The sequence below is a fragment of the Rhinolophus hipposideros genome (genome assembly GCF_964194185.1).
Source record: "Rhinolophus hipposideros genome assembly, chromosome: 20".
NCBI classification, from domain to species: Eukaryota; Metazoa; Chordata; class Mammalia; order Chiroptera; family Rhinolophidae; genus Rhinolophus; species Rhinolophus hipposideros.
The window spans coordinates 3,077,258-3,102,280 of record NC_138066.1 but is presented as its reverse complement, the minus strand read 5'-3'; the positions used below and the strand labels follow the sequence as shown (position 1 = coordinate 3,102,280).

The 25,023-nt window shown below is 37.8% G+C and overlaps 1 protein-coding gene across 20 annotated transcripts in view; it reads left to right on the top strand.

The window, feature by feature from the left end:
• Nucleotides 1-25,023, top strand: part of NCOR1 (nuclear receptor corepressor 1) — a gene marked incomplete at its 3' end in the record, with an annotated part of 150,091 nt that overhangs the window by 103,380 nt on the left and 21,688 nt on the right. For 15 of the 20 annotated variants that reach the window (XM_081027569.1, XM_081027582.1, XM_081027588.1 and 12 more), the window contains 14 exons: nucleotides 4,514-4,634; nucleotides 4,737-4,838; nucleotides 5,197-5,297; nucleotides 7,549-7,717; nucleotides 9,536-9,676; nucleotides 10,902-10,985; nucleotides 11,486-11,742; nucleotides 12,102-12,462; nucleotides 15,499-15,726; nucleotides 17,960-18,169; nucleotides 18,661-18,810; nucleotides 19,160-19,273; nucleotides 21,743-21,908; nucleotides 22,106-22,599. In XM_081027569.1, the coding sequence (XP_080883695.1) occupies nucleotides 4,514-4,634; nucleotides 4,737-4,838; nucleotides 5,197-5,297; nucleotides 7,549-7,717; nucleotides 9,536-9,676; nucleotides 10,902-10,985; nucleotides 11,486-11,742; nucleotides 12,102-12,462; nucleotides 15,499-15,726; nucleotides 17,960-18,169; nucleotides 18,661-18,810; nucleotides 19,160-19,273; nucleotides 21,743-21,908; nucleotides 22,106-22,599 (2,698 nt within the window). The remainder of the gene's footprint in view (nucleotides 1-4,513; nucleotides 4,635-4,736; nucleotides 4,839-5,196; nucleotides 5,298-7,548; nucleotides 7,718-9,535; nucleotides 9,677-10,901; nucleotides 10,986-11,485; nucleotides 11,743-12,101; nucleotides 12,463-15,498; nucleotides 15,727-17,959; nucleotides 18,170-18,660; nucleotides 18,811-19,159; nucleotides 19,274-21,742; nucleotides 21,909-22,105; nucleotides 22,600-25,023) is intronic. The other 5 variants (XM_081027574.1, XM_081027586.1, XM_081027580.1 and 2 more) reach the window with 3 other exon arrangements.

Genomic DNA, 25,023 nt, shown 5'->3' with positions numbered 1-25,023 from the left:
CTATGAATAAAACCGATGTGAACATTCTTGTACTGGGCTCTTTATAGACATATGTTTTCATTTCTCTTGCATAATTTCCTGAGAGTGGAATTGCTGGTATATGTATGTTTTATTTTATAATTCTCCGGAGTCGTTCTACAATTTTACACTGCCCCAACAATGTCTGAGCCTTCTGGTTTCTCTGTTTCTTATTGTCAGTCTTTTTTATTTTAGTCATTTTAGTGGGTATGTAATATTTTTATGGTTTTATTTTGCATTTTCCTGGCAACAAATGATGTTGAGCACTTGTTCATATACTTACTGGCCATTTGTACATCTGATTGTGAAGTGACTATTTAAGTCTTACTATCCATTTTTACTGGGTCTTTTTGTTATTAGGTTGTAGAAGTTCTTTACATGTTATGGACAAAAGTTCTCTGCTGAATATATGTATTAAAGTATTCTGTTTGTGGCTTGTGTGTTTTATTTTGTTAATGTATTTTTTGAGCAGAAGTTTTAAATTTTGATGAAAGCCATATCTAAATTTTTTTTGGTTATGATTAGTTCTTTTCTCTTTAGTAATTTTTGCCTGCTCCTAGGTTGTTGAGATGTTTTCCTGTGAAAGCTTTATAGTTTGGGCTTTTACATTTAGGTCTATGGTCCATGTGAGATTAATTTTGTGTACAGTGTGAGATCAGGATCAGCATTCATTTATCCATTTGGATTTGCAGTTCCAGTAACATTGGTTGAAAAATCTTTTCTTTCTCCCATTTGATTGCTTTAGTGCCTTTGTCAAAAATGATTTGACTGCATATTTGGGTCTGTTTCTGAACTCTATTCTGTTACATTGATCTGCTTACCCATCCTTTTATCAGCAGTATAGTCTTGATTACTGTAGCATTATAGTAAGTCTTGAAATCTTGTAGTATAAGTCCTGTAGTGCTTTTATTTTTCAAGATTGTTTATGTCTTTTGCATTTCCATATTAATTATTTAGTCAGTTTGTCAATTTCTGCAAAAAAATTCTGGACTTTTGGTTGGAATTGCATGAAATCTGTAGGTTAATTTGGGATAAGAATGAAGATCTTAAGAATATTGAGTCCTCTAACCCATGAATATGTTTCTCTTTCCGTTTATTTAGGTCTTTAATTTCAGTAATGTTTCGTAGTTTTCACTGTAGAGGTTTTGTACATGTACTGTTAGGTTTTTTTTAAAGTTAATTTTATTTTTAATGTATTTTATGTTTTTATAAATATTTTTAAATTTTTCATATTTCAGTTGTTGCTAGTATATAGAAAAACAGTCGATTTTTATATCTTGACTTTATCTCCTGCAACATTCACTTGTTGCTTCTAGTAGGGTTTTTTTGTTTTGTTTGGCTTTTGGGTTTTTTGAGGTAGGTTTCTTAGAATTTTTTATGTATGCGTGCCATCTGCAAATAGTTTTTCTTCCTTTCAGATCTTTCTGTCTTGTTTTTGTTTTATTGAACTGGCTAAGGTAGAACTTTTAGTACAATGTTTAATAGAAGTGGTGAAGAGAATCTGCTTTCCTTGTTGCCTATCTTAGAGGGAGGCATTCAGTATTTCACTAGTAGGTATGTTAACTATACACTTTTCCTAGGTGCCCTTTATCAGAGTGAAGCTATTTCCTTGTATTCTTGGTTTGCTGAGAATTTTTTTTCATTAATTCTTATACTTTTCAACGTGAGAATTTCTATTTGGTTCTTTTTTATGATTTCTTTGTTTACATTCTCTATATGGTGAATATCATTTTCATATTTTCCTTTAATTCTTTAGACATGGTTCCCTATAGTTCTTTGAACATATTTATAAGTAATAGCTGATTTAAAGTCCTTTTCTAGAAAGTCTAAAGCCCAGGGACAGTTTTTCTTCACTCCTCCCCTCCACAACACCCCAACCCCTGCACCCACTATCCCCGTGTATGGGTCATTCTTTCTTTGCATGTTCTATAATTTTTGATTAAAAACTGGCCATTTAAAATAATACTGTATGGGCGGGCAGATAGTTAGCTCAGTTGTTTAGAGTGCGGTGCTCTTAATAAGGTTGCTGGCTTGATCCCCACGTGGGCCACTGTGAGCTGCACCCACAACTAGATTGAAACAACTACTTTACTGTGGAGCTGATGGGTCCTGGAAAAACACACTTAAAAAAAAATACAATGTGGAAACTCTGGAAATCAGATTCTCCCTTCTCCATAGGGTTCGTTGTTTTGCTATTTGTTTTTGTTGTTTATCTTCCTAGTGACTTTTCTGAACTAATTCTATAAAGTATGTATTCTCGTGTCATATGTGGCCATGGGTCTCTGTTAATTTAGTGGTCAGCTAATGATTGGATAGAGATTTCAATGCCTAGAATGAATACGTTTCTCAGTCTTGACTGATGGGCTTTCTGTGTTTGTTGGGACATACCTTTAACATTAAGCCAGACAACTGACAACTCTGCCTAAATCTTCTCTTCCTGCTTTTACAGACCCTTAAGGTTCCAGAAGTGAGACTTTACAGCCTTCTCACATCTTTTCTAGGCATGTGCAAAGCCCGCCCATACAGTATTATTTTAAATGGCCAGTTTTTAACCAAAAATTATAGAACATGCAAAGAAAGAATGACCCATACACGGGGATAGCGGGTGCGGGGGTTGGGATGGTGTGGAGGAGAGGAGTGAAGAAAAACTGTCCCTGGGCTTTAGACTTTCTAGAAAAGGACTTTAAATCAGCTATTGCCTATACATATGTTCAAAGAACTATAGGGAACCATGTCTAAAGAATTAAAGGAAAGTATGAAAATGATATTCACCAAATAGAGAATATCAACAAAGAAATCATAAAAAAGAACCAAATAGAAATTCTCATGTTGATTCCTAGGAATATGTTGGAGGTTTTCATACCTCCTATGAACAGCTCATTCCTTAGCTATTCTGTGGCAGATTTTTGGTTAGCCTGGTGTTTGCCATAGCTGTTACCTGCTGCCTCAGACAGGGGCAAGTTGATCAGTTGACTCTAATTGTTTTTGACAAGCTTACACGTTCCCCACCACTATCAGATCAAAGAAAGACAGCCTTGCAATTAAATAGGTCTCCCAAAGAACCACTGGACAAGTTAAGTAATGACAGTTATTTGGGAATGAGGCTTTTAAGGAGGTCCAAGCCTGTTCTTTCCCCTCTGGTGGCTGCCAGGCTACTGGTTTTCATCATATTGAGGGCTGTTGATTTTCACGGCTATCCAGAGCTTGGGATGGGGGCCTGGAGTGGGGAATAGTGTTTGGGAGTGGTAACAGAATAAGTTCAAATGCCACAAAGCTCATTGTTCTTACCTAGATTCCACTGTTTTTCTTGAATAAACACTCCCATATTTCTGCAAGCCTTTGGTTAATTTCCAGAGTTCTTAAAAGGTTGATTCTCACTATTTTTGTTGGTTTTCAGCTAAAAGCCCAGGAGTGGAATTGCTGGTTCATAAGAGTTCTGTTTTTCGTTCTTTGAGGAACCTCCATACTGTTTTAACATAGTGGCTGCACCAATTTACAGTCCCACCAATAGTGCTCAAGGGTTCCCTTTCACCACATCCTTGCCAGCTGTTACTTATTGTCTTTTGATAATATTAATAGCAATTCCGACAGGTGTGAGGTGTGGTATCTCATTGTGGTTCTGATTTGCATTTCCCTGATGGTTAGTGATGTTGAGCATCTTTTCATGTGTCTGTTGGCCATCCTGTCTTCTTTGGAGAAATGTCTGTTCAGATCCTCTGCCCATCTTTTAATTGGATTTGTTTTCATATTGAGTTGTATGAGTTCTTCGTATATTTTGGATATTAACCCATTATCAGATATATCGACTGCAAATATTTTCTCACATTTTGTAGGTTGCCTTTTTCTTTTGTTGATGGTTTCCTTTGCTGTGTAAAAGCTTTTTAGTTTGATGTAGTCCCATTTGTTTGTTTTTGCTTTTGTTGCCCCTTCTGAGGAGGAATATCCAAAAATATGTTGCTAAGACTGATGTCAAAGAATTTACTGCCTATGTTTTCTTCTAGGAGTTTTATGGTTTCAGTCTTACATTTAAGTCTAATCCATTTTGAGGTTTTTTTTTGTATATGGTATAAGGAAGTAGTCCGGGTTAATTTTTTTTTAACCTGTAGTCCAGGTTAATTTTTTTTTAATGCGTCTATCTGTCCAGTTTTCCCAATATCATTTATTGAAGAGACTGTCTTTTCCCCATTGGATATTCCTGCCTTCTTTGACATAGTTTAATGGGACATGTAAGTGTAGGTTAATTGATCATATAAGTCTGAATTAATTGACCGTTTTTTAAATTGACCATTTTATTTTTGTATTAGTTGGCTTTTTATTAGTTGACCGTATATGCATAGATTAATTGAACATATGAGGATTTTCTTGCTTTACAAGGACCTATTCTTAATTTGGGGCTTGGAGGTATAGATTTTTATGAATAGAAACATGAACATTAAATTTACAGTTGGCCTTGTGAAAAGACAGTGTTATTTTAATCTTTTGAAATTATTTTTAGGGAACACCTGGCACTTATCTGACTTCTCATAATCAAGCTTCCTACACTCAAGAAGCAGCTAAGCCCTCCGTGGGCTCTATCTCTCTTGGACTGCCACGGCCACAGGAATCTGCCAAATCAGGTCAGCGAGTAAATACTCATAATGTTTCTGCAAAATTTGTAGCATCAGTCAGTAATTCAGCCCTTGATGTTTTTATGTTTCTCTTGCTTTGGTCCACCACAGCTACTGTGCCCTACATCAAGCAGGAAGAATTTTCTCCCCGAAGCCAAAACTCACAACCTGAGGGTTTATTGGTCAGGGCACAACATGAAGGAGTGGTCAGAGGTAAAATATGCTGTTCGGCAGAAATATTAAACTTTTGTCCCCAATAAATTTATTAAAGTAAGTTTTTAATATGTTTTAATGGTGGGTATTTGAGTTAGAGTTTTCAAATTCTAAATTTAAGTGGTCTTTCCACATATAAATGATTTAAAAACTTTGAAATTCGATATTTCAGCAGTCCTTTGTTATAACTGCAATATTATTTTAAACGTACATTTCAATAAACCAAAAAAATTTTTGTGTGTGTGTGTGCTGCTGTTTCCTTTTCTTCTTTTACCTCTCCCAAGTAGGAGATGATTTTTTGTTTGTTTTCTTTGTCAGGGGTTGGGGGATATAATTTGCTAAAGTTTTTCTTATTCAGGTACTACAGGAGCCATTCAAGAAGGAAGTATAACTCGGGGAACTCCAACCAGCAAAATTTCCGTGGAAAGCATCCCATCCCTACGTGGCTCTATCACTCAGGTTAGTTATGGTCATTCCTGATATACTGAACAATGGCTAATGAGAGAACACTGGAGGTGAAGTCTCAGTAACTTTGGCTCTTCTAGCAATATAGTTTTGTGATTAAGTTGTTCATTTTTGTGATTAAGTTGTTCACCGGGACAGGGTCTCCGTTACGATAAATCCCAGATCCATAAACTGTCTGCATAAAGACATTAATGTGATTACTTTGACCACAAGCTGTATTATCTATTCTAACCTATCATTTGAAAGGTCAATTATTTGAAAATTGGCAAAAGAAACAGTTCTAATTGGTGCAGGTCTCGCTGTCTTCCTGGCAGTGCTTTCTCATGTGCTCAACTTAAATAGACATTGAGAAGAAAATCATTGTAAGTTATTTGCGTCTTTTGTGCCCCTTATGAAAAGGAAGGGCTGCAATTTCAGTATGTAAGCTGCCTTGCTAGAATTTAGGAAATGCTAAACTAGGAAATATGGATGGCATAGACAAAAGCACTAAAAATCAAGTATCTTCTTTTAATTTTGGCTAAATAAATTGCCAGTTTTAATTAATAAAAGGTCTTTCTTTTCTTCAGTTAGATGTTAATTTTGGTTTGAAATGTAAAACAGTCCTTAGCCTCTTTACTAATGTAGATCTGGGAAAGAAAAATTCTGTTTTGGGAAATCATTATAAATAGAATCCTGTGCTTTTGAACGTTGTACCTGTCACAGGTTTTCTGTTCTGGTCCTCTTCTTTGTTGTTAGTTCCAGTTCCCTAGGGCAGTGGTTGTTAAAGTGGTCCCCAGACCAGCAGCATCAGTGTCACCTGAGAAATTGTTAGACATTCAGATGCTCAGGCCCCTTCCCCACATGTACTGAAGCCTCACCCATGGGGGCGGGCCCAGCAGTCCGGATTTTCCAGCCCTCCAGTGCCTCTGCCTTGTGCCTGTTTGAGAACCATGCCCTAGGACCTTGCTGACTAAGTGTGGTTTGTGCTCCAGAGCATCAGCATCACCTGAGAGCGTGTTAAAATAATGCAGACATTTCATTCCCCACTCCAGACCTGTTGAATCAGAATTTCCATTTTAACAAGATTCCCCATTGAGTGATTCCTCTCTAAGACATGGTTTATGGTATATGGCATATAGTGATCTAGAAAATTACCTATTAACCATTCAGATTTCTCCTCCCACATTTGATCATAGTATACGTTCTCCTGAAATTAGTTTGCAGAATAAGCAAACATTTTAATATAGACAGAAGAAACATAAATGACCTGTGCATATTATTCTTTCTTCTTCATTTTCACTATAGTATCTAAACTGTGGATAGGAGGACAATGCAGTAGATCAAACGAGACTAGGCTTTACCTGATTATTTTCAAATTAGTTTGTCCATATGGCATGAGCACTTCTGAAATGGGTATTGAGGATTTCCAGATGTTTACTACTGAGCTCACTTAATGGCTGGATGAGTAAATGTATTGGTCTCATCATTCTTCCTGCTGTAAGCATGTGGTTTCAGATTGTCCTCTCTAGGATTTGGGGAACTCTAAATGTATGAGTGGACTAGGTCTGGCCTCCCACTTCATTTCAAGGCAAGCAGCTCACTTGTACAAGATATTCTACATGTTAGGTTTCATGAATGATTTTCCTTGAAGAGAAGGGTTTACTGCTTAAAGGAAGGGTAAAAGAACCATGGTCATAGGCAACCCAGAAGAGGACTAAAGATGATGAAAATTCAGATGATAGGACCCAAACTGAATCCGTATCACAAAATGAAGAAGACGTCTGCATTTTTCTTCCCCTCTTGTTGATGACCAGAGGTCTAACCCAGCAGACAGTTTGGTAATTTTAAGTTCTTTTTTCCTCTTATACATTATGAGAAAAAGTTGTGGTACTATAAATTTAAAACTTAATTTATTGTTTCATTTGAAATTTTGAAAAAGTTTTATTACATTTACATGACTTTAGGCCTTGACAAATTTTTTTTTGAGTTAAGTACCTTCATGTAGAGGGTTTTACTTAGGCTGATTCAACTCATACACCTATCAGCATTTTAAGAGGTTTTGTATGTCAGGGTTCAGGACAAAGAAAGATACAGTATTTTTTTATATTTATAAAAATTGAATGTCTGCTTTCCTCTCATGCTTCTTTTTTAGTCTTTGAAGATCTAGGTTGATCTTACTCTCAGTGTGATAGGTTAAATTTTTTGAATGTCTTACATTTCCTCTAAACTTAAGTGACTCTGGTACTTGTGTTTCATTTGATGGCAGGGTACCCCAGCTCTGTCCCAGGCTGGCATACCAACTGAGGCTTTGGTGAAGGGATCCATTTCTAGAATACCCATTGAAGAAAACAGTCCTGAGAAAGGCAGAGAGGAAGCTGCATCCAAAGGCCATGTTATTTATGAAGGCAAAAGTGGACACATCTTATCTTATGATAGTAAGTATTGTATCTGTATGCTGAAGCCAATACTATAACATGTGACTAAAAACATGGACTCTGGTCTCCCTACACACTTGGCTTTAGGGAAGTTAGTTTTCTTTTTGTGAACCCAAGTTTCCTCTCGTTAAAGGGAGTTAATAATAGTACCTTCTCAGGAAACGTTTGTGAAAAATGAACTGAGATAGTCAATGAAAAGTGGTTAACAATGCAGAGCATTAGTGAGTGTCTCGTAAGTGGTAGCTAACATCAGCTGTGGTCAGGTGATTTAGTCTAGGAAAAGCATCTTTGTTAACTTCAATGGGATCACTTTTATTTTAAATGGATTCCTATTTTATGAAGTAAGAATTAGGGAGTAGAATAGCCTGATGATCCTGGAAAGAGTACTGAATTTAAATTCTCCTTAAATATAACTGTTTTAATGTTTATATGAAAACCTTTCTTTAGATGTATATTTGTTATATTTTCTCAGTAATATGATTTTATAAGAATGGTTTAGTTATGGTATTAAAACCAAGTGATGTACTGGATTTAAGTTCTCATTTGCAACTGTTTTTGTGATCTGAGTTAAGTTATTAGTCATGCTTTACTTGCTCTTCGAATACAAAGAAGTAAAGTATGTGAGCCCATAGTGCCTGATACATAGTAATTTGCTTATTTTGGTCTTTCTTATTTTAACCTTTCTGGCATATATTGGTTTACATTTTGTTTTGGGAAGAAATTAATGTATATTGCCTAAGTCAGAAATCTCAGTGTCATCTTTGACTCCTCCTGAAGCTTTCCACGTCCAGTCAATCAATCACTAAGTTGTTTCTATTCTCCTTCTTAAAGTCCCTGGAGTCCATCCATTTCTGTTTATTACCCACTGTTACCATCATCTTTCATCTGGATAACTTGGTAGCTGCCTAACTGATCTCTCTGCCTTCAATTTTAAACCATAGTCAGAACTGTACATCATGTCACTTCCCGCATGTCACTCTCCATTGCCTGTAAGTCATTGTTAAGCCCCTTACCTTGGCTCAGTCACCCCTCCATGATCTTTCAGCTTGTCTCTTTCCACCTTTCCCCTTAGCCCTCTTGCACTTACCGTGTTTCCCCGAAAATAAGACCGGGTCTTATATTAAGGTTTGCTCCAAAAGATGCATTAGGGCTTATGTTCAGGGGATGTCATCTTGAAAAATCATGCTAGGGCTTATTTTCCAGTTAGGTCTGATTTTCGGGGAAACATGGTAGTTCCCCTACATGCTTCATCCCAGCTCCACTCTACACATTGGCAATTAACTGAGTTTAATTCTTTTAAAGTACCGTACTCGGTTTTGCCTTGGGGTCTTTGTGCCTGTTGTTCCCTTGGCCTGTACCACCTCCTCCTCCCTTTACTTTGGACTTAAACATCTCATGTTTTATCCGACACTTCTCAGCTTAAACATTGCTGCTTCTAGGCAGCTTATCTGTACCTTTAAGTGTTAGATTTCTCTTCCAACATTCTCATAGGGCATTATCCTTCTGTTTTCATAGTACTTATTATACTTTATAGTAATTGCCTATTAATTTATCTGTATCCATCACCATTGGATAAGTTTAATGAGCAAAGGGACTTAATTTGTTAACCTTATCTGTAAACCTAGCTTATGCCTGGAACTCAAATATATTTGAATGAATGAAAACATTTTTATAAATATCATCTATACAGATGTATTTTGTAAGTTAAACCTAGTTTTTATATTGTTATTTTTATAAGATAGATGATAAAATTATGGTAACTACTGTACAATAGGCCTTGGGCTCTGTCTGAGCAATTCTTCTTTCTATATTCTGCAGATATTAAGAATGCCCGAGAAGGGACAAGGAGTCCAAGAACAACTCATGAAATCAGTTTAAAAAGAAGCTATGAATCAGTGGAAGGAAATATAAAGCAAGGGTTGTCAATGAGGGAGTCTCCAGTATCAGCACCATTAGAGGGTAAAATGTTTCCAGGATGTTATTTAGATACATCTAATTTTGTATAGTAAATTTGCATTGTTGGGTTAGGATATATTCAGTCTGTTGTTTCTACCCGAAATTTATATTAATATATAAATGAAACATTAATATGTATAACATAATAATAGATAACATATTAACATATGTTAACATAATTAACACGTTGACATATGTTTAAATTTATATTCATATCTACATATAAATCAAGTGATACATGACAGTGGAGGGAAGTAAAAATTAAACATAATTGGTCACATCATAGAATGCTCATATAATTTGTAGATTATTCCTGTTTGAGTTGTTTAAAAATGTAAAATTCATTATGAGAACTTTGTTTTCATTGTGAGGCAGATAAAGTAGTGGAATGGATAGAGCAAAGACATGTATTTGAATCTAAGCTTCACCCTATCCTGGTGAATTTCTCTGTGCCTGTTTCTTCTGTAAATTAAGGGATTGTATCTACCATTGTGTGAGGATTAAAGACAGGTGTCCAATTTATGTTGATCATGTGACATGCATTCACTAAATGATAGTTACAGTTTTGTTCTGTTAATGATTCACTTTCCTTGAATCTTAACCTGCCTCGACTGTTTAATTTTAAGCTAGATAAAATACTAAAAACAGAGTAAGGACTCCTTAATCTTAAAAGTCCTATGTAATTTTCTAAGAGCTAGATTTTCTCTGTATTAAAAAAAAAATCTCACTTCCTTTTACTTTAGGGTAAAATTTATCAGCAATATAGCATGACACTTCTTAAGAGATTATTTACAACTCTTTCATTTTGATTTATATATTTCATCTATTTTTGAGGTATCCGTTTTTCATGTTTTTCCTTTCTCACCGATGTATTTCAAAGCTAAGCAATGATTTCCAGTCCCTTTCTATTTTCTCTCACCTTGGTAAAGAAGCATTGGGATTTTAGATTTAGCTTTGAAAGTGTCTTGCTTTTCCATATGACCTATAATAGATGTCTTCCGTGGCCATTTTCTATTTAGGAAAACATTTCAGAAGGAACAGGTGATACCATATTAGGTATTTCCAATTTTTATTTTTTCTGTGACCATCTTCTGAATAATTCACAAATTTAAAATGGTATCTCTTTATAGAGCTTTTATCAAAAATATATTCTCTAAGAACAGTATAAAATATATGTGAATTGACATGCATATTATGTTTAATGCTTGAATTGTTCTTGTTTTGAAAGGGCTAATATGCCGAGCATTACCCAGGGGGAGTCCTCATTCTGACCTCAAAGAAAGGACTGTGCTGTCTGGTTCCATAATGCAGGGTAAACTTTTTGTTGGTTTTGGCTTTTATTCATGACTGCCTTGCTGGGAAAGTAGTTTGACATTAATTTGCAGTGCATGAAGCCTGCTTTTCAAGATATTTTTCCTTTTGAAATACAGATATTTAAGGCTTGATTATAAATCATCTGTTTCTGAGCTACATACTTTGTTTGAAAGTGATAGTTGCCAAATCTTCGAATATAAAGACATCTTCATTATGTAAGAAACATTCTCTGATTGTGAAGAATGATATATTAAATTTTGAACAACCCTAGAAAATAATGACTGAATAATTTTTTAAGGATCTGTTGTAAACAGAAAAAACAGAAAATTGATTATAAACTACAAGGTGGCAAAGCATTAAGTTTTTTTTAATTGTGGTAAAGTGTATGTAAAAAACCTGACCATTTTAACAATTTTTAAGTGTATATACTTCAGTGTCGTTGTTTTGCAGCCATTGGCATTATTTTAACAAGTGTGTTTGTTGAATACTTTTTTGAAGGCACACCAAGAGCAACAACTGAAAGCTTTGAAGATGGCCTTAAATATCCCAAACAGATTAAAAGGGAGAGTCCTCCCATACGAGCATTTGAAGGTGCCATTACCAAAGGAAAACCGTATGATGGCATTACCACCATCAAAGAAATGGGGCGTTCCATTCATGAGATTCCACGACAAGATATTTTAACTCAGGAAAGCCGAAAAACTCCAGAAGTAGTCCAGAGCACGAGGCCAATAATTGAGGGTTCCATCTCCCAGGTAACTAGATTGTGGGTCTTTTTGTTAGCCATTCCACTTGAAACTGTGATATTTATGGAGCATTTTTAAAAAACACAACTTAATAATTAAAAGTAATTCTTACGATGTCAGATCTCTGGGAAGTAAACGTGAAAGTTTTATGTATGCTTTATCATTAGGTTTTTCTGTGTCCATATTGTGGAGTGTATAATGTGGGAAAGGATGCAAGTCAGGACCAGCGGGATTGTGATTGAGACATCCACACAGACAATAAAGATGACTACAGCACACTGTAATTGCCATGATCCAAATATAGACCTGAAATGGAAAACTATTCAGATGCTTTGGGCTACCTGTAATGTTTGTTTCGTTCTCTTTAGGGTACACCAATAAAGTTTGACAGCAATTCGGGTCAATCTGCCATCAAACACAATGTCAAATCCTTAATCACGGGGCCTACCAAACTAGCCCGTGTGATGCCTCCGCTAGAAATTGTGCCAGAGAACATAAAGGTGGTAGAACGGGGGAAATACGAGGATGTGAAAGCAGGCGAGCCAGTGCGTTCCCGGCACACCTCGGTGGTAAGCTCTGGCCCCTCAGTTCTTAGGTCAACACTTCATGAAGCTCCCAAAGCACAGCTGAGCCCTGGGATTTACGACGATGCCAGTGCACGGCGCACACCTGTGAGTTATCAAAGCTCCATGTCCAGAGGCTCACCCATGATGAACAGAACCTCTGATGGTATGTTATTCTTATATCCTGTCTGATCATTTTTATTGTCCCTTTTCACATCGGGCAAGTAGAGAATGTTGAATTATTAGCTTTATATTGTCACAGGATCTGTAGATTGTGCTTGATACTAGGTCCATGGGGTTCTACCAAATTAAAAGTAGGCATAACTGTGGGTAAAATACCTAATATTTTAATCAAGTGCAGAGTATGATAGAGTCCAGAAATGCTCTAGAATAAGTATATTAGGTTTTTTCCGGCTAATTTTCTGTAAGGATTTCTGCACGTCAGTTTTGACAGTGTTTCTTCAGTGGCAGTCTGGTGTAGAAGTTGAAAGTTTAGGGTCTGAAGCAAGATTGTTTACACTTGAATTAAAGTTCTTCTTACTGCATGAACTTGGGCAAGTGACATAATTTTTCCATGCCTTAGTTTCCTCATCCATAAAATGGTAATGTAATGTTAAGACCTACCTCACTGGATTGTTCTGAAGATAAAATGAGGTAATATGTTTAAAGGACTGTAAAAGAATAGCTCTTGATAAGTTTGAAGGACACAATAAATGTGAACTGTTGTTACTGGTGGGTATATCAGTAAGGTAAGAGACACTGATTTTTATCAGGTGGTTGGTCCCTGAAATAATCTGAGGCCCTTAAAAATGTATCCACTTATCATTTAAAATTTTACTGCAATACGTATTTATTGAGGGCTCATGTGCAAGGTTGAGGGCTGGACACTGCGAGAGTTATAAAGGTGAAAAGTGTTTTAGGCAGTGTGGGGGAGTAGCGTGAAGGGAGGAGAAAAGGGAAGTGCCTGCTTATGGATAGGGGGGTGAGTCCAAAACCTTTTAGCTCTAGTTTTGAAGAAGAATTGCCCTACAGAGGGAAAAGGTATTCGCATTTGAGCAAGTTGGGGCTTTAAGGGGATGTAATAAACCAGTGTGATTTCTTGGTTGTGACAGGCAGATTTGTTTGATCATGTTAAAGTTGATATTGTCAAAATGTTAATAATTAGATGGTGGTAATGGTTGTACAACATTGTGAGTGTATTGCCACTGAATAGTACCCTTTCAAATGGCTAAAATGGTAAATTTTGTGTTCTGTGTATTTCGGGTGCTGAGACCCAATTTCCAACATGGTGTGGTAAGTGTTCTCTACACCAACAGACAATTCTCAGACATCAGTAGGGTGTTCAGGAATTTAACTTAGTTCCAACACTATCTACCCAGAGACAGCATCAGATTCCACGGGTTAAGGGTTCAGCCTCCAAGACTGTGTACCCCTTCTCCCTACCCCAATTCTGCCAAATTCAGATGCCAGTCAGGCTGTTACTTGTGCTACTGACTGCAGATTGGAGGTTCCAAGGACACCCTTCAACACAGGATACCAGTCGCAAGTCCAGATTGTTACCTGTACTTTTGATCAAGTGGCTGTAAGTCAGTTCCCACGACCTTCTCCTTGGGTTTGATTAACTTGCTTGAATGACTCATGGAGGTCAGAGAAACATGCTACTTACTAGATCACTGGTTTATTATAAAAGGATATAACTCAGGAGCAGCCAAATGGAAGAGATGCATAGGGCATGGTATGGGGAAAGGGGTTCAGAGCTTCCATGCCTCTCTAGGGTGCCACTCTCCCAGCACCTCCAAGTAGGAAGTTCTCTGAACACAGTCCTTTTGGTTTTTTATGAAGGTTTCATCATATAGGCTTGGTTGATTAAATCACTAGCCATTGCCAATTTAACCTTCAGCTGTTCTTCCCTTCCTGGAGTTCAGGGGGTGGGACTGAAAGTTCCAACCCTCTAATCACATGATTGATTCTGTTGGCAACCAACACCCATCCATAAGTCCAAAAGTCACCTCATTAACATAACAAAGACACCTTTACCGCTCCCAACACTTAGGAAATTCCAAGGGTGGTGAGTCAGGAACTGTGGATGAAGACCACGTATTTATTTCTTATAAATCATATATTACATGCAATGTTTTACCACAATTACTAAAACAATAGAGTATGTTGACCATTAAGCGTTTGGATATGGTAGACATTGATGGGAAGATCTTACCTCTGAATAACATCATTTAGAAAAGAGGCTAGAGTGGGGACGAGGTTGATGTTGGTGAGGAAATGAGAAAGTCTTCATGGAAGTACAAGCAAGGAAAATTAGTACAGTAGGCCCCCCCATCCATGGGGGATACTTTGCAAGACCCCCGTGGATGCCTGAAACCTCGGATAGTACTGAACCTTACAGACGCTCTGTTTTTTCCTATACATACATATCTTTTCACTTAAAGGAAACACTTTGTCTTCTCTTTGGCATGTCCTAATTGCCAGCACCGCTTGTTACTCGTGTGCTTTTGGGTCATTAAGTAAAATAAAGGTTACTTGAACAAAAGCACTGCAGTATGGTGACAGTTGATCTGATAACCGAAATGGCTAAATGACTAACAGGCAGGTAGCCTATACAGCGTGGAGACAGCTGGAGAACACAAAAGTTCATCATACTACTACTTAGAACACCACCCAGTTTAAAACTTAAGAATTGTTTATCTCTGGAATTTTCCACTTAATATTTTCAGACTACAGTTGACCTGGGTAACTGAAACTGCAGAATGCAAAAGAAAAGAGGTTGGGAGGACTACTGTATAGCTTAGTGACTCATGGGCAACAAGGAGGCTGGGTAATGCAAGGAGAGGAAATTGAGATTGATACATGTGAGATAAAAAGAATAAAGAATGCTAAAGTCATACAGAAAACAAAATCATTTATAATGGGATTTAAAGAGGAGTGTTGAACTTCATTTTAATCTTAACATTAGGTGGTAAAACACTGGTGCTATGATCCAAAAGGTGATAATCTGCAAATCTCAAAATCTTCCGCTAGTTCTTCACATTTGCATATTTTACAAGATTAAATGTTAAATATTTAGTGGACAGGGAAAAGCAAAATATTATATGACTATAGTCTGCATTTGAGTGGTTGAGAAATGGATACATATCATACTTAGCAAGTTTTCTTAAGGATTTTTGTGGTGTTGGCTCTTTTTTTCCAGTTACGATTTCTTCTAGCAAGTCTACCAATCATGAAAGAAAATCGACACTGACCCCTACCCAGAGGGAAAGCATACCAGCGAAGTCTCCAGTACCTGGTGTGGACCCTGTAGTAAGCCACAGTCCTTTTGATCCCCATCATAGGGGCAGCACCGCAGGAGAGGTTTATCGGAGCCATCTTCCTGCACATTTGGATCCAGCCATGCCATTTCACAGGGCTCTGGATCCCGGTAAGCACAGTGTGGAGTGCTAATTTATGGCAAAGAACTAATATACCTGCATGAGTTTTAAAACTTTCTATTTATTAAAGTACAATATGCAGATAATTGCACATATCATTAGTATACAGCTCAGTGAATTTTCACCAGCTGTACACCCACATATTACCAGCATCCAAATCAGGAAACAAATATTACCAGTACTCCTTAAATAACTAAAAATAATAGGTATACGAAAAGCCCTCTTATATGATGGCATTTGTTTAAGCTGATTGAAAAAGTGGCTTAATGTGAAGAATTCTTTTTAAATGGCACAGGCATACCTTAAACATTTTAACTTACAACACAGGCATTCATTTACTGGTGTTCTGATGTGAGGCTCAGGTCCACTGATGAAACCACAGCATTGTCTTCCTTATATAAACAATGCTTATGTTTCCAGGTTTGTTTTTTTAAGTGAAGCTAGAATTTAGAGAACTTCAAGTCAATCTAAAGACAGAATCCTTCCAGATATTTTTCCTCCTGCTTTTTAAAAATTGTCTAGTCCATACGTGCTTCAAAGTCTGTATTGAGTCTTTCCAAAGCAGTCAACTTAATTTCCAGAGAAACCACTCTTTTCATTCTTCTCTTATTGATTTACAGATCATTTCATTAAGTTACATAATTACAGTAGCAAGTATAGTAGAAGAAACTTTTGAACAGACTGTGGGTAAATATAATTCTGGTGGGTGCAGAAGTGTGTAGGTTTTCTAGAGAGCAGTCTGTGCCGGGCACAGTGTTGCCTACCAAGGGCAGGGCAGCGTGCTCTGCCCAGGGAAGAGTCCCGTCTACATCAGCAGGGCTGTGGAGGGAGAGTCTGTGCTGGGCGGCTGGCTCGCATGACCCACCTGCTGTGCAGGGACCTGTCCTCCCAGGTCCCAGCCCCTGCTCCTCTTCCCGTTCAGACTCACTCAAATGTGTTTTCTGCTCAGAGCTCTTCTGCTTACTTGTTACATCCTTCAAGTTGAAATTGGGACACAGAATGCTTGCCTTTCACCTTGGTCTTTAAGGAAGTGATTTTTCATTACCAGTATGCCAAGATTTCTAAGGGTTATTTACATTTCATAGTAGCAAGGTATATGTAGAAAATATTTTATCTGAAAGCTGTATCACTGCCATCAAATTATTAATTTGAGAACATTAAGTTTCAGAGGAATCCATATCTAGTCCTTCAGGGAATGTCCAGAAGTGAGGTTAAGCTCGCACAGTCAGCTGACAGACTTACTGGGCTGGGGTTCTAGATGAAGGGGAAGCAAGCGTCCCAGAAAACTTGTCATTTATTGTTATATATATATGTATAATAATTCACTCAAGTTCTCAGACAAAATTGAATGTTTATACTTTCATTTAGTTTTTATCATAGTCCTTTATTTTATAAAAGTTTCATTTCCTTGTCATTTTGGGGCTTTTGCTAGATTACGAATGTTTTGACAATAGAGATATTATCTTCAATTTTTACCGGGCCTACCCCTTCCTAGTATCTTGTGTCATGCTCTAACCTACGGGTTGCCAAACTGCTGCCTGGGGGCCAAATTCTGCTGCTGCCTGTAAATAAAGTTTTATTAGCTCATTGCCCTGCCCATTTGTTTATATCTGTGGCTGCAGTGGCAGAGTTGAATAGATGTGGTAGAGACCATATGGTCCACAAAGCCTAAAATATTTCCCATTTAGCCCTTACTAAACAAGTTTGTTAATTGTGCTCTATATACATGCACTGATTAAATGCTTATAGACCAATCATTTTTACCCACAGGGAAGTAAAGTTACTATTTGTCAGAAAGTGTTTTCACATCTATTTCCATCTGATTGTATTCGATAATCAGTACTACAAAAATAATTTTATTTTCAAATAGCTCTTGGAGACTTTAGGTGAACATATAATAAAGTTACGTGACAGAGATTGAAAGTAAAACTGCTTGGGAATTTTTTTTAGCTACTGTTCTGGTATAAAGGTTAATAATAGTATTTTGTCTACTTTCTCTTTTCCATTACTCTGACGTTAGAATGTATGTATTAATATTGCTGATACTTCAAGGTCGAAAATGATTCTGCCTAATCCTTATAGCCGCCCCCCATGCTAAATAAAAGTTGCATGTGCACATTAGTTCAACAGATTGTTTTTTCCTTACTCTTTTTGTGGGTAACATTTAGCCATTGAATTTTACTCAAACTAAACAACATGCCTTTCTCTTATTCTCTCAATCAGCAGCTGCTGCTTACCTGTTTCAGAGACAGCTTTCACCAACTCCAGGTTACCCAAGTCAATATCAGCTTTATGCAATGGAGAACACAAGACAGACAATCCTAAATGATTACATTACCTCACAGCAGATGCAAGTGAACTTGCGCCCAGATGTGGCCAGAGGACTCTCCCCACGAGAGCAGCAGCTGGGGCTCCCATACCCAGCAACAAGGGGTCTGTGTCTTTGCAGCTCATATTTCATAGAACTTACTATGTATACCCAGGGTTTCCTAGGAACTCAGTCAATATTTGTTGAATGAGTGGCAGAAAGAAAATAAAGAAGACCATATCATTCTTTCTATAGCCTTTAGCCCTTGAAGGCAAACAGAATAATAATGTATTAAGACAGGGTGTATTGGTGAACATTGAAATAACTAAACCAAATCTGTGCTAGGTATTTGACATCATTATTTTACCAGTTTGCTGTCTCTCTTTAAGGCCATGCTTCTAGGTTACTGGTATGGGGCAGAGTATTTCATATTCTTCTCTAGATTTAAAGATCTTACAAAGTAAAGATGATCTTACATTTTTATTTGTACTGTATACAAAGCATCATTGGGATATAGAGATAAACAAAACAAACAAAGAAAAGCCATGTATAGTTCTGTATCTTTAGAATAACACTTAAATTTAATACAATTTTATTGTATTTGTGTTTTGAGCAGGAATCATTGACCTGACCAATATGCCTCCAACAATTTTAGTGCCTCATCCAGGGGGAACAAGTACTCCTCCTATGGACAGAATCACTTATATTCCTGGTACACAGATTACTTTCCCTCCCAGACCATACAACTCTGCTTCCATGTCTCCAGGTAAGGGTCCACAGTCACACACCTCTCTGATATGACCAACGTACTCAAGTGTTTACAGCATAGTCTTTGAAGGTATTTTGGGCACTTTTTTTCCCATTTAGTGTGCTGTTTTTCATTTAATATTTAGTAATAGCCCCCATATGCCATCTTTCATTAAATACTCTAGAAATAGCCTAAAAGCTTGTGTTATGCTCCAGTTGTCATCCAAGGCTTAATAAAACGAACTTTCTACATCTCAAATTTGGAACTTTTGAAAAAAATTTTAGTCACTTACGAATTTAAAAATTGTTTGATGTTTCTGATCGGTTGATATTTTTGTCTTTAAGTTGCAGATTTCTGTGTTTTACAGGACACTCAACACACCTTGCAGCAGCTGCAAGTGCTGAAAGAGAACGTGAAAGGGAGAGGGAGAAGGAGCGGGAACGGATTGCTGCGGCTTCCTCAGACCTCTACCTTCGGCCAGGTGAGTGGGATGGTTTTGTTTAGTCTGGGGACATTTCTTGGTACATAGTATGATGGGGCGCTGTGCTTAATGTGGGGAAGCCAGGTTCTTACAAATAAGAATTATAAGAGAGAAAGTAATTACATGCCTTAGTGTACAGATTAAAAGTGCTATAGAAGTTAAAATGGTACAGAGATGAATTTTAAACAGGAAAATGAAGTTTTCATGATGAAGTTATTATTTTGATTTGGCCCCAGCAATTGGCTACAGTTGGGACTGAAGATACTGAGTTCAGAGCTCACTGAAGCTGAAAACAGCCCAAGCAGAAGGCTCATAGACATGAAGACATATGTGTTGTTGAGCTGGAATTGAAAGGAAGAATGGAAAATATGGTTAGAAGGTTGTGTGACATTTTGAATTACTGTATAAGTGAAGTGCTGCCATTTGTTGTAGGAGGTAGGTGGTATCAGAGGGATGTTTACACAAGAATGGCATGAGATGGATTAGAACCCTGAAGGTAGGCATGCGCTGGTGCCAGGAGGACAGTAAGGCCGAGTCGGTAGTTCATGACGGCCTGAGATAAGTTGACACTGGGAATGGCCAGAAAGGAACTGCTTGATAGAATATTGTTAAGGTGACTGAAAAGGACTTAATAACTAGATATGGGGAGCGAGGAAGAGATGAGAAACAAGATTGTCTGCACGTAAGATAGAGCAGGATTAGTGAAAGCAAAGAGTGATTTTTATTTTGGACATATTAATCTGCTGTATCTTTAAACATTTATTCTTATCCATGGTATACTTGTCTTTTTATATTCTGTTTCCATTAGTGAATCATATACCATGTCCATATTGTCAGATATACAAATCTGGCAGTTAGGAGAAAAGATAGAATTTGGAGATTGTGATTTAGGAGTCATCTGCAAGAGTTAAAACTCTGACTTGACTGAGATTTCCAAGGGGTGATTGAGCGTATGAAGAGAGGAGTAGGTCAACCCTTAAGATGTTCCTGGGAGGGATGTCATAGGTGGAGGCCAGAGGAGCCAGAGATGGGGTCAGAGAGGTTGGTGCAGAACCAAACGGCACAGTATGAAGAGCTCGTCACATTTCTATGGTCATAGGTGACGACAAACTCTTTGAAATCAAAGTGATGGCATTATGGAAAAGGAGCTTAAAAGCTAGCCATCATATTTGCCCTAGTAATATCATTCCTGAGGATTTATCTTAAACAATTCAATGGCTGAAAATCCTAAAGATACTTAGATATAACCTATTGTCTGCAGATAAGAAAAAAAATCACGAAGTGTCTAATGATAGGAAATAATGAATTACGAGGTAGCATTATAGTATTGATTGTATAAAAACATGGAAATTGATTTCAAAAGCTAAATACAAGTGATACATACTTTGATAGGAACTATATTTTGAAAATGCTTGTGGTCCCACTGATGATGCAGAGTTAACACAATAAAATACCATTTTTCTCCATCAGATATTTAGAAGGTTGATAAATACTCTGTTGGAGTATCTGAAGAAACACTCTCTTACATTGGTAATGGCAGTGTAAATGGGGATAGCCTTTCTAGAGGTATACAAATTTAAATAACAATTCCACTTCTAGGACTGTACCCTGCAGAAATACTCATATAAGCTGATGTATGGTCAGAAGGGAGAAAATTGCTGAAAGGCTGCCCTGGGTGTTACCAGCTAGGAGAATAGAGATGTATGTATACTAAAACTGGTAGCTCTTAGGAGGGCAAAGAACAAGTTAGAAAGTCAGAGTGAGAGCATAGAACAAGAGGGAGTATAGAAGAAAATGACTAAAGAGAGAATTGGAGATCTTCCAAATAAAGTAGTTGGACCCAAGCAGTGGCTTTCTGAGAGAGCTAAGGTTAAGTGAAGAAAAAGTATCTCAAATATTAACGAAGTCTAGTTAGAGCTGTGCTTTTGCAAAGGGCAGTGTGAATGATTTCTAGAGGCATGTCAAAAGAGAGCTTGCTGAGCGAAAAGTTACTTGTGGAGGGCAGGAGAGGAGTGGAGCAGGAAGGACTGCTGAATGAGATGGCCTCAAACCCTGGGATCGCAGGAGTAGATTATCTTCATTATGAGCCTTAGAGATTTGTACCAAATGATAAGCTTACCAGAGGTTGAGGATAAATCTGGGAGATGAAGTTATCTTATTTGCATTAGTCCTTCATTATTGAGATTATTTTTGTTTCTTGTCTGGAATCAAGACAGAAACTTGTCATGAAAATGGCAGTGACAGTAAATGATAACTGGTGTTTTTGTTTCAAGTTAGTGGTATGGTTTTCTTGCATCTTTATTAAGAAACTCTTATAGAACATATTTCTATAAAAACCAGAAAGTAGGATATCAGGTATCTTGTCTCATTTTCCTTTTTTCTATTTAGGATTAGGAAATTAACAGTCCCTAAGTGTTGCTGTCTCTAGCTTCTTCCTTATGGATTATCTTTTTTTTGGTCCCTTTGCAGGCTCAGACCAGCCTGGCCGACCGGGCAGTCATGGATACGTTCGCTCCCCGTCCCCTTCAGTACGAGCTCAGGAGACCATGTTGCCCCAAAGACCCAGCGTTTTCCAGGGAACCAATGGAACCAGTGTAATTACACCTTTGGATCCAAGTGCTCAGCTACGAATCATGTAAGTCTGTTGTATACATTTTGACAAAAAAATACAAGTCTTCTGCATACACACCTTTGGGTTTGTGATTGCAGTAGTTTTAGTGATGATTTACTACCCACTCAACATTTTCTTGTTGCCGTTTGTCCTTTCATCTCCTCACCACACTCCAAAGTACAGTCTCCCTTTCACAGAGCTGTGGTTTGTTTGATTTACAGGCCGCTGCCTGCTGGGGGCCCTTCAATAAGCCAAGGCCTGCCAGCCTCGCGTTACAACACGGCTGCAGATGCCCTGGCTGCTCTTGTGGATGCTGCAGCTTCTGCTCCCCAGATGGATGTTTCCAAAACAAAAGAGAGTAAGCATGAAGCTGCCAGGTTAGAAGAAAATTTGAGAAGCAGGTCAGCAGCAGTTAGTGAACAGCAGCAGCTAGAGCAGAAAACCCTGGAGGTGGAGAAGAGATCTGTTCAGTGTCTGTACACTTCTTCAGCCTTTCCAAGTGGCAAGCCCCAGCCTCATTCTTCGGTAGTTTATTCTGAGGCTGGGAAAGATAAAGGGCCTCCTCCAAAATCCAGATATGAGGAAGAGCTAAGGACCCGAGGGAAGACTACCATTACTGCAGCTAACTTCATAGACGTGATCATCACCCGGCAAATTGCCTCGGACAAGGATGCGAGGGAACGTGGCTCTCAAAGTTCAGACTCTTCTAGTAGCTGTATGTATCTCACTCGGAGTTTCGCAATGTGATATCTGAGTAAAGACTTACTTTATTCTTTAGGCAGAACAATACGGTATAAAGAAAATCCTAATCTTCATAGTAAATGTAATAGAAGGGTTTGGTGGGTTAGTAGTACAAAAATGTCTCTTCTATTTTTATGATTATTTAAATATCAGAATTTCTCACGTATACTTGAGAAGTTATTCTCCATGAGAAAACTGTGCTCTTTATAAAGTTGTAAATAGATAGGTAGAGGGCAGAACTTACTGACATTTCCAGGCGTGTGGAAGGTGATCGATGTATCATCAAGCTCTGTGCTGTGGAAGCCTGATTTCTCAAGCAGTGTTTTCTGGGATATGGTTTTAATATTTAGGCCGATACTCCAAAGCCTCTTACATCCTTCTTTTAAGATACAGAGTTTTTAAAAGTGAGACCACCTTATTGTTGGTAATTGGTATTTACATTGAACCTGTCTTGCAAGTTGGATTTTGATCAATTTTGGTTAGTCACTTTGATGTCTACCCTCTATAAGAATTCTATAAGAATTCAAAAATCTACAGGAAAATGGTAGAAAAGTTACTTTAAATTTATTTTTAACTGTTGCATAAATTCTGTGTAGAATTCCTGAAGGAACAAGCAGGTATTCAAATGAAGTATCTGCTGATATGTGAAGCAATTTAACTATCTGTAGCCATCTCTTTGATGTTTCCATTAATGAAATTGAGTTGGAGATAATGAAAAAATGATTCTGGTGTACCAGCATGCAACGTGCAATTCTTTTTACCTCCACGCCTAACTGTAATTTGTTTGGATAAATATTTCCCCCATTGCTGAGGTTTTTGGAGAGATGGGGGCGGCTTCATAGTTGTTGTGTAGACAGAAGACTTCCTTTAGCCTGGACTTGAAAGTCTGCCAGATAGGTAGTACACATGCAGAAATTGCTCACTGAGGAAGAGCAATAGTTATATGAATAAGCCTTTTGGAGGGAAGTCACCAGCATACATGGTGACCCAGCCTGTGGCTTATGGAACACTGTAGCACACGGTAACACTTTCAGTTTGCATTACAAACCAAATCTTGCTCTAGGAGTTTGACTTTCAGGAAGTCTGAACATAGGAAGTCTGGCTTCTTTACTGAATGTTCATATTTCTGAGTGTGGATATATTTTTATCTATCATTGGGTAAATTACTTGCATGAAACCCACAAGCTTATTGCAGTTATTCAGTGTGGTTTTCAGTTTTTATCTTCAGAGCCTCCCTCCCCCTGAAGCTGAAGCACAGAGCCTTCACCTTACCCTTAAGTCTTCAAGAGCAGTGTGAACACAGTTTAGCATCAGACTTTCTATTGACTCTATATTGGATGTGGTAAGCAGACTTAGGATGTTGCATGTTGAGTACCGGCGGATACAAAGGTTGCAAAGTAGTATACATTGTTTTGAATATAGTGATTTATTTTAGTTCCCCCCAAAATAATTTCCATCCAATTATCAGATATCTGCTTGTCTGAGCATACTGAAGCCTAGGGAACTGCAACTTCCACGTTCTGGAGAGAGGTAGGAGGAAAGGGCTGTGCATCTGAGTCCTGGTGGAACAGGTGGTGGCCTGGTAGTAGAGCATTCCCACCTCTGCACCTGTGTCCAGGACCACACTGACTAACCGATCACCATTGCCTCATCCAGCCAGGGTCATACACCCTTTGGGCCTTGGACAGTTTTCTCAGCTTCTTTGGTATAGCCTGCAGGTGCAAAGAACACTGAAGTCAGAAGGTTCCTGAGTAGGAGGTTCCATCTGCCTCCGTCTCATTCACAGCTCTGAGGCCATGGCAGGACTGTGAAAGACCCCTACTGCATAGGCCATCAGTTCCCTTAGTAACTGCATCTTAGAGGGGCCCTTCTCTGATGTGGGCATCCTCCCTTTCTGCCACCGGAGCGAATTTGCTTCCCTTCAGACATTCCCTATCATTTCCATCTGTTTTCAGTGTAACATGGTGCTAAACAATTGTTTGGAATAATTTTTGTCAGCAGTACTACAGTGATTTGAGAAAATAATTCTATGTTACTTAATCTATAGCTTTAAAACCATCATGGTAATAATGAAGCCGCTTTGTAGACAAAATTTTTCTAGGAGTTGACTGCCCCATAGAATTAATTAAAATTATTGGAAACAATGAACTGTTGAGATCTACTCTCATTTGTTAAATTTGTTCTGATGAATGTTTGTTTCCTGGTGATTTTCTTTTCCAGTTCCCAGGAGAATGTCACAAATCTGTTCTCTATTCTGCTTCACCTAAAGGTTTTAGAGCCCATAAAATTCCAGAAACTTTGTATCCTACCAAGATTAGGAACACCAGGGAAGCACTTACGGACCTTTGATATCAGTTCGTTGAGCCGTTGAGCTCATTTTTTTTTTTTTATCGTTAAC